This window comes from Cottoperca gobio, chromosome 11, assembly GCF_900634415.1.
Source record: "Cottoperca gobio chromosome 11, fCotGob3.1, whole genome shotgun sequence".
Taxonomy (NCBI): domain Eukaryota; kingdom Metazoa; phylum Chordata; class Actinopteri; order Perciformes; family Bovichtidae; genus Cottoperca; species Cottoperca gobio.
This window is the reverse complement of record NC_041365.1, coordinates 18,847,904-18,860,823: the sequence shown is the minus strand read 5'-3', so window position 1 is coordinate 18,860,823 and position 12,920 is coordinate 18,847,904. Positions and strand designations below refer to the sequence as shown.

At 41.1% G+C, this 12,920-nt stretch overlaps 1 protein-coding gene across 4 annotated transcripts in view; it reads right to left on the bottom strand.

Moving 5' to 3' along the window:
* The window catches only part of gabbr1b (gamma-aminobutyric acid (GABA) B receptor, 1b), a 138,312-nt gene that overhangs the window by 105,302 nt on the left and 20,090 nt on the right, over positions 1-12,920 (bottom strand). For all 4 annotated transcript variants that reach the window (XM_029442596.1, XM_029442599.1, XM_029442597.1 and 1 more), the window contains exons 2-4: positions 7,691-7,774; positions 2,164-2,228; positions 1,291-1,429 (exon numbers count right to left, since the gene is read on the bottom strand). In XM_029442596.1, coding sequence (XP_029298456.1) covers positions 1,291-1,429; positions 2,164-2,228; positions 7,691-7,774 — 288 coding nt within the window. The remainder of the gene's footprint in view (positions 1-1,290; positions 1,430-2,163; positions 2,229-7,690; positions 7,775-12,920) is intronic.

The window sequence follows — 12,920 nt, the reverse complement described above, 5'->3', positions numbered from 1 at the left end:
GCCTCCCTTTGAGTGCAGCAAGTTTAAGCGCAGTTAAAATGTTGTTCAACAAACAGCAACAAATATGGATCAAAGCTGAATATTTGATTAGAATAAAAATATGTTGGGTATTCTCGAAATGATTACATCCATCTTTTTCAATAAATGTTGTTCTGGAGTTATTGGAAATGTTTGGATCACAAGAGTGAACAATAGTTCTAAGCAGCCACCACCGGAATCTAATTCTACTAAAAGTATAATACCAATAATATTAGTGTAGCCTCATCTCGATCTGCAACTGTGCACACATACTGGGTTTAAACACAATGAATAGACATGCATGCTTGGGCATGCTTCAAACTCATGGTGTGAGCGCTAAGTACTGTTAAGATAAGCAGTATTATACTAAAACAACTACTTTGTTCATGGTCCTTCCCATCCAGTGTCACTTCAGGCCAAGGTTACCATCTGTTGTATTGTTGATGTGTTTTTTATCATATTAGATTTGTGTTGCACACTAGTGATCAGTGTACCGTTGTCATTGAGATTCAGCTCACTGATTCACCTGCTCCATGTGCCCCAAGCCCAGTCCAACTCACCATTTACTCTTCTGAGGACGTCACAGGGTTATACTGGGACTGAAGTGTAAAGTTAATTTAAAAGACCAACAGTGACATCTTGAGGCCATTCAGGTAGCCTGGGAGAAGAGTGTTCTATTTCAGCCTTACTGACTGCCAGAGGCAGTGAGCCAGGATGCATAGAACCGTAGTTATATCCGTAACTTTCGTTTTATTGCATTATTTTCTCTAGATTTCTGTGTTGTGTTCAGACTGCATATCCACAGGACTGTGTGTTAAACTGGACGAACATCTTACCTACTTAATAAAGGTAGCGTAGATCTAGGTTAGTTCCCCTGTCACAGGATAAAGGTGTAAATGTTACATAACCAGATCATTTCACCACCCAATTTCCCCAAAGGTCTGACTATGTATTTCCTACACCTTTTTCTCATTTCAAGTCAAAACGAAAGGGCATTTTAGTGCATTTTCTCCAGATCTGCATCGATCATTTAAAGTGTACAGTAAATAATATGATGTGTACAAGGTAACAACTTAACTATATTTTAAGAAATTAATTAGCACATTTTCATAAAAGACTATTTTAAATGCCACTTTGCAATTTAAAGGAACAGGGAACATTTGTTACAGAAAGAATCTGACAGCAGGCAATCAAAGACTCAGTGATGGAGTATGTCAGGGACAGTGTTACAGGTGGAGGTGAATGGATGTGTGATGATGAGGTTAAACTCACAGCATCTGCTGCGGTGGCTCAGATCGGTCCAAGTGCCGTTGGGCAAACACTTCCTGACATTTGGTCCCACAGTCACCCTGTTGCCCCTGCAGATGTACTCTATCTCATAGTCTACCGGGAGCACCTGCACACTGCGGATCTACACACACACACACACACACACACACACACACACACACACACACACACACACACACACACACACACACTCAGTACACCAGCAGATATGTACCAGATGTATATTTTAGCGGGTAGTTTCTGGATGAGGGCTCAATTTGAAATTATTCTACTGTGTCCCATTACATCAAACTATTAATCAAATTAAAATGAGCCACGGTAAAATCTCTAATATAAGCCTTTATTGCTGATTTGATTGTTTTATATGTGTTGTAATATTTTTAGTACCATCTCTCCATGTTTTCTGATCTGCTCCTGTTTTCATTTGCAGTGAATACAAACGGAACACTTCCTCCATGTTTACCTGTCTTGATCATTTCTGTAAATTCCCCCAGCACTAATTATTTCAGCAGTGTGGTGAGTAAGACATGACCCTGATGCTGTAGATACAGTGCACATTAAAATCAGTTGAACGCTAAACTGAACAGCCTTAGTTCAGCCTACACACCACTTTAGGACTGAAATATTTGGGAACGGAAGCCTTTTTCTGCTGATGTAGTGATCTTTAGTACGGAAAGATTTGACTGACACATTACAGACCAGGGGACGATAAAAATTATAAATACATAAAAAATACAAAGAAGAAGAGGAACCTTCATGAGTACCTTGATATGGGCCCTGATATAAACTTGTGTTGTGAATGCCAGACATGTGACTTTGCAGCTGTAATAAAAGTGTGACAGTAGCCATTCCTACCTGCTCTTGTGTCAGCCCTCTGTACCGTATCCCTCCATCTTTGGGAGGACGGATAATAGCACAACCTGAAAGAGAGACACACCGTCAGGCGGAGCAGAAAAAGACCCAGCCATCCCTCCAGCTGCAATCTGTCTCAATCTGCTGGCTGTTAATCAGCTGTCAGCTCTGCTATTCAACACTGATGCTGGATCCCGACAGCCACACAGATTTCACACTAAAGACTTTTAAACTCAACAAATCCCATGAAAGGAGCAAACCATCAATGCACTGATCTTCTAACAAGCATTGTGTGTGTGTATCAAAGCCTGATATATGTTCTTGCTCTGTGCCACAGAGCTCCATTGTGTTCCAAAAGCACATCAACGAGCCTCACTGTTGCACATGTTCCTCCATTACCATGAACACACACACTGTACTTTATTTTCACTCAATCTCACACACACACACACAGTCTTGCTGACACAAACACTCAGTAGAGCACCACATGTGGATTATGAATAACATTCCCCAACAAATGCACTTTTTCCTCCTGTTTGAGTCCAGCTGTTTTAGAAACTGACATCTGTATATTTGAGATAGGCAGGAAGGTAAATTAAGTTAGGGGTGATGAGGGAAACTCACTGTAGATAATATCATATAATGTATAACTTAATAACTAATATATTTTCATAAATCGATTCATAAATCGATGGATAAAAGAAACAAAGAAAGTAATTTCCCGACCCTTTGGCGGTCAGAGACCCTAGGACGCTGAAATCCGGCGTGGAGGTCAAATGTTTGAGAGGTTGTGTGTGCGTGAATGCATGAACGCTTGGAGGCATTTGGGTACATGCTCGCAGCTTTTGTGTAGTCTTAAAGTTCTCTTTTTTATCCATCCATTAGCTCTACCCGCTTATCCACTAACCATTCACTCTGACTTTCTCCCCTACGAAGTTAACCTAACCTTGTGTCTTTCTAGCAAAACAGCTACCTTCGTTCTAACGTAGCTCCATGTAACAATCTGTGGCCGTGTTACCATGATACTGCATCTCCAGCCCCCTATAAACTACTGCACAGACTCTGGCTCTAAATACGCAAGATGGCAGATCCTACTTCTGTCTTCTAATGTGAACCATTGAATGCAACACCATGAATATGTTGAGGAGAGACTTGGTGCCCCATTTTTGTGATTACATTTGTTTCGCTCCTCTCCCCGACAGCAGCCTTCGACTTTGCCCATTCGGAAATGGTTTAAACACTTTTGACTATATCCTATATCCTATATCCTATATCTTTTAAAGTTACCTACAATTCAAGACTGAATTTACATTGAAATTATGAAGCAAAAAGTAAAACCCTAAGCCTGACATGAGCACGATAGTTAATCCAAATAATAGTCAGGAAAGCCATAAATCAGTCTGTCTAAAATAAAAAATAAATGCTTTCTGACCCTACCAGATGGAGACCTCTGTTATGTATTCAGCACACACTTAAGTACCAGTAGCCTGGTGTTCACTCGTTATTCACGTCAGTCATTGTATCCAGTAAAACAGTATCCACATGAGATTTATGATTGTGGCTACCAGCAGAGCTTATTTTCCAACTAAGCAATGGTTTATCATGAACAAATTGTGTGTTCAGTGGGATGGGGATATGGTTAATGGAGCCAGCTGGGGCTGCATGTGCAGCCTGTCTGAGACTGATGTACTTAAAGGTTTAGGCTCCAGGAAATTCAATTTTGCCAACCCAATTATATCTGCATCAAAGTACTGTATTTTGACATGCTTTGTGTTTTTCAATTAAGCTTTATCAGATGATATTCAGTGATTAGTAATGGCCACAAGCAACATCTCTCTCTGTGCTCCTAGCTGTGTTAATGCAGGACTTAACAGCAGACCCCAGAGAACACATTTGCATGCAATTTCATATGATGAATTTTGAGCTAAATCTGGTCAACTGCTTCAGTTTGGAACTATGTCTGTGGTAATAATTCATGATTTAGTAATGATTCTGGAGACCTTAGTTCAACTATTAAGTTTATACTGCTGGTTTAGACTATAGTCTTTGCAGAAATGCATGGTCCTCAGATAATCATTCATTATGATTACCTTTCTAGTGCTGTTGTACCATTTATATGGCAACATTATATTTCTAGCTCTAGCCTCAAGCTTTAGCAACAAATTAACCCAAAACCTGATGTGTCATTGGACCTGGTCTATAAAATGTCATAAAAAATATGGAAAAAGTACCATCACAATTATTATTTATCTTCTCGTATTTAATGCTTTAACTGAGTAATGTTTGGCATTAAAGTTTGGAAAATAATTTGAAGAATTATAAAAATAGTTTTATAATAGTAGATAAATGTTCTATTGATTAATTAACTAGGGGAATTTATTTTAGTACAGTGGATGAGGGAATGTGAATGCACAAAGCAAAAAACAAAATGTGTAAAATGTTTTTTTTTTTTATTGCTTTATCTACAAACAATTTTGCGACCCCCCCTGCAGTACCTCCACGGACCCCCTGGGGGTCACGGACCCCCTGTTGAAGACCTATGCATTAAAGCACATAAAATCAATCAGTCCTGGGAAGAAACCAGCTCCTCGGAGGCTCCTCTGAGTGCTGGCATTCCTTAAGTCCTTCCAGTTCACTGCAAAGCTCTGATTTACTGAAGCAACACAACAAGTATTTCCTGTGCATCTGATTATCCTCAGTCTCTCCATCTCCTCCTGCCTTGCCTTCCCTGGGGATAATACATCTGGAGCCATTCCACACAGGTTCACCCACAGTGTAAAACCTTAATTACTCAGTCACCGCATTACTCACTAGAGGCCAGGAAAGACCACTAGACATGACTCCCATCACAAACACCCATAGCCACCCCCGCACTCCCACCGCTCAGCAAGAAGAGGAAATGACAGTTAACTAATCTGACGGTCTATGTCTGTGTTACAGAGATCTGACATCTGCCTAGGAGCATTAGTGTCAAAGCATGAGCTCGGATATAAAAGTACCGTAATAAACACTACGAAATACACCAAATATTCATTATTGCTTTCAGCTCCTATTGGTTGCAGATTGTTTTTTAAATGTGGGGCTCGGCCTCCCTGCCAAGCTAGGCTGTTAGGTGGGAAATGGTGCTTGTCCAGTACGAGCTTTGGCAGCAATTTCATGCACGGAAGCTGACTGATAAGACAGATGGAAAAGGGACAGAGACCTGTGTGTAGAACCGAATACATACGAAGGCATGCAGATCCAGCCCCTACCCATCCACACAGTGGTTTCCTGCACAGTTCTGTGACATAGCATGTATAATTGCTTTATCAGTTCGCAATAGTTTCCAGTTATAAAGCCTCTTACCAAAACATGATAGGTAGTTTGTCATTTCTCTGCAAAAAACAACGTTTCATACATTGGTTTCTTCGTTAAGCATGACCACGATCGTCACCTAGCCTCAGCCAAGTGATTACTCTTTTACACGACGACAACGGTTTTCTAACCATAACAAGTAAAGTAATTTATTTTCTAACCCTAAACTTAAAAAAAAAAAACTGAACTCCTCATCGGCTCCAAATCCACACTCAGCAAAACGTCTAACCTGACACTCACCATTGATGGCACCACTGGTTTCCCCCTCTCCTCCCAGTCCTCAAAGAACTCCACGGGCTACCTGTCTCCCTCCGAATCAACTACAAACTCCTGGTCCTCACTTACAAAGCCCTCCACCACCTAGCCCCCTTTCTTTTTCCCTTTCTTCCCTCGTCTTAACCCCTCCCCCCCCTTCCCCTACTATTGTAAAGCGGCTTTGAGGTCTCGAAAAGCGCTATATAAATTAAATGTATTATTATTATTAAACTTTCCCAATCTTTCCCAACCTTGACATTATATATCTTGGATATCCTTCTGATGTGAGGAGGATATCCAAAGAGGTTGCAAGAAAATAGCTAAACAGAAATGTTAGTCTTTAAGTCATTTAAATTAAGTTTGTTTTCCACAGCTCCACTTAGTTACAAAACATGAAATGTTGAAATGATAAGCAGTTTGAATCATAAAGACTGTTTGGCTCAGTAGGCCGGTGGAAAGACCGGGCTGAAGACCGGGCTGGAAGCTGGCGAAGCCACTCGGGAGGCCGGCGGACAGGCCGGCTGGAGGCGGGCAGAACTGCTCAGGAGGCTGGGCTGGAGGTGGGTGGAGCTGCTCAGGAGGCCGGCGGAGATGCCGGAATGGAGGCGGGTGGAGCCGCGCAGGAGGCCAGCGGAGACACTCAGGAGGCCGGTGGAAAGACCGGGCTGGAAGCCGGCAAAGTTGTTGGGGAGGCCGGGCTGGGGGCCGGAGGAGCCGCTCAGGAGGTCGGGTTGAAGACCGGTGGTGCCACTCTGGAGGCCGGGCTGGAGGCCGGGCTGGAGGCCGGCGGAGCCGCTCTGGAGGCTGTGCCGGAGTCATGAATTATTCCACTGTTGTGGAGCTCCGTTTCCCTGTGCACTTGTTCGTTGAGCTGTAGATACACTCGGGTGTGCCCAAAGGTTTTCAAAAGCACCGTTGCTTGTAAGTGCGCAGCCGTGCTTTGGTGTCTCGTTGCTGCCTTGGTTAGACAACTCAAGTTTGCAAACCCTGTGTGGCTTCAAACACCAAATCGATCAGTTGTAAATAGCAGGCATTCCCAGCAGTACAATTTGCAGTGCCTCTTGGAGGCTGAGAACCAGGGGTACCGCTCGTAGTGATTTGAAAGTGGCGGATAAACCCTTTTCCCGGCTGTGATAGGCCCGCTAGCATCGGGGTTGGCCGTTCTCTTCTCACGATGTCTAGCTTTTCTTGAAAGGTTCGTCTTGAAAATGGCGTTGTAATTACATCTGCGACCAAATCGATCTCTTCTCCTCCTTCAGCCATTGTGGGTTGAAAAAAACCAGTTTGTAGAAATCTACACAAATTAGCTTGTTCAAGTTCAGTTTGCTAGCTCTGCCTCTCAATAGTGCGTATCCAATCAAAAGACGTGCACGTGCTGACGTTATCGTACGCCTGCTAGCTGGCCCCGGTGTCGCCAACTCGAAATCTGATTGGTTAACGCATTGTTGATTCTGAAGGCCTCAGGGCAGATTTCTTGGACCCTGGCAACACATCATGGCTGAAATATGATTGGATAAAAGCTCTAACATAAAGGCCAGCCCTCCAAATTTTGATCTGAGGCTGGAAGCAGCGCAACCAAGAGGGAAGCTATGAAATGAAGAGAATAGACTATGGGGAATAATTTAATACATATTTGTGGTAAAAATATATCAAAATTTAATTTATATTCTTATGATGTTTAGGCCATGAGAAGGCCTTGCTGACCCTGACGGCCCACCACTGGTTATATGAAGACAGGACCAAGATGACTACTAATAGATAAACATCAGGAGACATTTTCTGGTCATATTAACCCTCCACATATGAACATGTGTGCCAACCATAACACATTCACTAACACCTGCAAAAACACACACCAGACACTCAGCAGGCATCATCATGTTGTACAGACAACTGGAGACATTGTGTCAGAGACACTTACCGGCAGATGTATTATAGGCAGACACTCTAAGTAAGAGCAACGTGGCAGAGAAGAATAGAAGAAAGGACAGCGCCATTCCTCGACCTGAAGAAACAAAACACAGAGAGGTGAATACATTTAAAAGAGGAGGCTGCGAGGGAAAGAAATGGCTGCATCTACAATGGTGAAAGGAGCAGGAGCGGATCTCATATCTACTAATATTACAAAGTTTATTAGTGGAACTAATCCATCACAACCCGGAGTTGAGACCAGGAGTCAGAGTTGCAGTCTCACACACTTCTCTGTGCTTCCATTCAAGCATCACCCACTCAAACCCCCATAGTGACTGTGTCTTTCCCATGACCACTGAAATTAATAAAAATCAATGGTTAACAGAAGAGGAGTTATACATGAAAACCTAATAACACCACCGCTGAAAAAAACTTAAATGTGGACTTCTAAACATCAGATTTCTGTCATCTGATGCTGGACTAGTAAATAATTTAATATCATATTCATTGATTTTGTCTCACTGAAACCTGAGACATGAAGAATATGTCAGTCTAAATGAATCCGCTCCACCTGGTCATATTAATACTCACATTCCTCGAGGTACTGGCCGAGGAGGTGGAGTTGCGGCCATATTTGACTCAAACCTCTTGATCAATCCTAAGCCTAAACTAAACTATAACTCTTTTGAAAGCCTTGTTCTTACGCTCTCAAACCCAACATGGAAAACAATAAAGCCAGTTTTATTAGTTACTGTGTACCGCCCTCCTGGTCCGTATTCTGAATTTATATCTGAATTCTCCGAATTTTTATCAAGTTTAGTCCTTAAAACAGATAAAGTAATTATTGTAGGTGACTTTAATATTCATGTGGATGTTGATAGTGACAGCCTTAATAATGCATTTATCTCAATATTAGATTCACTTGGGTTCAGTCAGAATGTACATGAACCAACTCACTGTTTAAACCACACTCTGGACCTTGTTCTGGGATATGGTGTTGAAATTGAAAGTTTATCAGTGTGTCCACATAATCCTCTTTTATCAGACCATTTTTTAATAACTTTTGAAGTCCTGTTACTGGACTACAAGCCAGTAGGCAAAATATCCTACGCTCGATGTTATCTGAAAGTGCTGTGACTGAATTAAAGGAAGTGATTCCATCAGCACTTAATTAAATACCAGGACTCAATATCAATATAACATGAGGACTCCAATGCTAACTTTAGTCCCTCCCAAATTAATCACTTAATCATTTATTAAGCCTCACTGCCACTGACACTGGACTCTGTGCCTAGTTCCATGAAACCCACTTAGAAAAACATTGCTCCATAGCAACCCAAGTGGTAAAAGACAAATCCATCAATAAATTACTGCTGGAATGTATTTAATATTACTGATGATATTCAGTATAAAAGTATAAAAGTTGGAAATGTTCTTTGAAGGAGGGAAGGACGACAGGAAATGAGAACAGGAAGAATACAATACATATAATAATTGAGTGCCTGGGTTATATTTTTAAATGATGACAGTCCTAAATGACATGAGGCTTTGAATGGGCTCCCCATGAATCAATATGTCAGTATCTTGGGAAGCCATTGACCTACATTAGCTAGCTTGCAGCGCCGCACACTCAGGGATTCATAGGTTCCACTTCATCCAGGGCATTTGAGGAGGCGTAACTGCAGCACAATTAACGGGACTGGTCATTTATTTTAACCCAACTGTGGATTGGGGGTTTTGATTAAATTGCCTTTCCATTGCCTTTACCATGTCTCAATCAGTTGTGAAACAATGAAGAAGGTATTTCAGTTCATCGTCATTTAAAACAATAAAAGTGTGGGTACATTCTGGTGATGAGTGCAGCAGCACAACAACACAACATGAAGCCCGATCTACATGACTATGGCCAGAGTGAGCAACTGCCTTTATACTGTAGCTGCCTGCCCAGAGGGGGAGTGTGAAATAGCTGTTAGAGAGTGAGAGCTCCTGCTGCAGGACTGTTACTGTGCTCTTCTGCAGTGCATAGGTAAAACCTCATTCAACAATGGTAGTGGAAACAGTGTTGTATATATATACTGTATATGTATACTGTATGTATATATATATATATATATATATATATATATATATACTGTATATATACATATATCTGTATATATATAAATATGAATATATATACATATATATATATACACATATATATATACATATATATATATATATATATATATATATATATATATATATATATATATATATATATATATAAACATCAACTCCAAAAGTCATCACTCGGCTCAAGTTCACACGCTAAGTACTGTCCAAATGACCAGAAGTGTCCTTGATCCATTTTATCCAGGATGTGTATCCCAGCATGCATTTCACTGCTGCTTCAGGTGTGAGAACAGTAAAATACAATCCAGAAAGTCCAGTTTGTGTTATATATCCATGAGTTTCAAGGTTTAACAGACAAAACACTACACTGCTTATACTATTCAGAGACAGGATTTTACAACTCTGGAAAGTAATCAATGACCGTCAGTGACGTGCGGTGAGGTTCATGGCTGGGGAGGCACTAACTCTTTCAGAGTCAGATTTACAAATATATGAACCCAACTGAATGGCTTATTCATAATTTTTTTGGCAGCATGAACATTGACTACTGGTTATACTCTGATATTCTCATATCAGTATTCTTTATACACACACACAGGTAAGGTACATATTTGGCCAAAAGAGAAGGTTACATTTATAGCGGCTCAGAGAGGTTTTGGGCTCACGTGCGCCCTCTTCAGTGCGGCAGAGTACTGTCTGCCTCACCTGGTGTCTTCTCACTGTGGTTTTATGTCACATCAGCAAGACTAAATATGTTACACACATACATCACATACATTAACTGGACTATGGAAAGTCAGGACGTATAATAAAAGGGTCTGTAAACATTATATTGGCGACATACAGAGAGAGAGCAACAGGCACGCGCCAAATGCATGCGCTCAACCTAGTTTGCGAGGGATTGTGCAATCCGAGGGGAGGCTCAGCTCATCGCTGCCTCAGCTCATCGCTGCCTCAGCTCATTGCTGCCTCAGCTCATCGCTGCCTCAGCTCATCGCTGCCTCAGCTCATCGCTGCCTCAGCTCGCATCTCTCCTGTATCTGAACAGAGAATACGCAAATTCTTCGATTTTGACGATAAAAATGATCTACATTTTTAGAATCATACAGAAAATGCAGTTGTAGCACAGACCAGTGGACAAATATACATTTATATTTATTTTAATGTTATTTGTTTTTTTACTTTTCATGATGACGGGGGAGGCTCTGACTTCCCTGACCGCACGTCCCTGATGACCGTGTTTTATCTTTTAAGTGTGAGGTAAAATAAATATGTAGTAGTAATCAGTAATCTACCAGGAATATGATTTTACACGTATTTGATTGGTCAACACAGCACCCAGCCGGATGATGTCACATAGAGTCGCAGCAAAAGTTGAGTGAGGTTTAACTTATTTTCTGTACGATCTTTTGTTTTTTGCCAGAGCCCTCTGTGTTGACATACCATGCCATTCTGGCATCAATGAATAAATAGTAAATATAATGAAAATATTGTGTTTTATGACAGCTGGTGATGCTGTTGTCCCACATTGAGCACTACTACAATACTGAATCCTCAACATGTTTGGATTCACAAGTTCAAGCTGCTCAGCCCTAGCTAGGGCTGTTGGACTTCTTTGGAGAGTCAAAAATAAAGGCTGAGGCACTACATGCTGACAGTGGTATTTGCAATGCATAAGCCTGTGTTTGAAAAGTTTAATCATCTATCACAGCTTGACAGGCGCACTAATGTGTTCAGAACTATTCCATTTGGACAACTTACAATTAAGTTGATCTTCTCTGTTTCCAAATGAGAGTTCTAGCACCACATCATTACTATTCATCCTGTAGACCATGAATAATCACAGCAAGTTTAATGGAAATCAAGCAATACGTTTTCAAGGTACTTTGAAGTTTAACGTTGAGATATCCTTCTGTATCGACAGACGTTGGCGTCTTTAGGCCGCTCAGCTGGCATAGCAAAACAAAAAACATTTTACCAGTAATCATCTTAAATTAAATCTGAAACAATTCTTAATACTAATAAAGTGTTTTAATCTAGCACTTCAAAGAGACAATTTACTAAAATGATCCTCACACTTAACGTCCAAAACCTTTTCTGCAAGAAGTAGCACACACACACAAACAACACACGCACACACACACGCACACACACACACACGCACACACACACACACGCACACAAGTTAGATGCTGGTTAATTATGTTGCCTGGCAACCATTCACACGCTCTCTCCTGTGTGTGGATGCCTCTCCACATTTAACCGCAGATGATGGTTTGTCTTCTCTGGTTACCGTCACAGCATCGTCTCCCTGCGCTGACAGGCTGAAGAGACACAAGACACCACTTCCTCTCTGCTTGTTTGAAACACTTGAACTGAAGATCCAACATGCAAAAACACACACGGTGGCTTTTTTACTGATACAGTTTTTCACCTTTTCAAGGGATGGAATGGTAAATAATGTTCCTATATTTTCATCATTTTTGTTGGTGTCTTAAAATTGTGTGTGTGGGAGAGCTACTGGAAGAGGCTTTGTGCTGCTTTTTATATAGGGATTGGAAGCTGACATTTATTTGACATATTTTGTCAGTTGGTCCACGACCAAAATAATATATAAAAATATTTTTTTCAGATATATGCCAGGATAAATCTTATCATCTAATTATCATTATCTCCCCCAGGTGTAAACCTGATGAGATTATGTATTTGGTCGTGTGTGCGTGAGAGTGTGTTTGCATACTACTGCACACATCAGCCTAATATGTGTTTGTGCTCATTTATCACTGTATGATCATGGACCTCTAGAGGTTGCTGTGGTTCACACTTCAAACTATTTCATTGACTGTTTTATACGGTCACCAGTAAGGGCTGGAAGAGACCAACAACGGCTTCAATTTGGAATCTTGTTCCAAATAGTTGCTCTCTTGATTTGCACGCCAAGGTAAGACAATTTTGTGTATGTATGTATGTATGTATGTATGTGCATGTGTGTGTGTGTGTGTGTGTGTGTGTGTGTGTGTGTGTGTGTGTGTGTGTGTGTGTATGTGCGTGTGTGTGTGTGTGTGTGTGTGAACTATTGCTTAGCAAATTACAAACTGAACCAAGCTCTGACTACAACAGAGTCC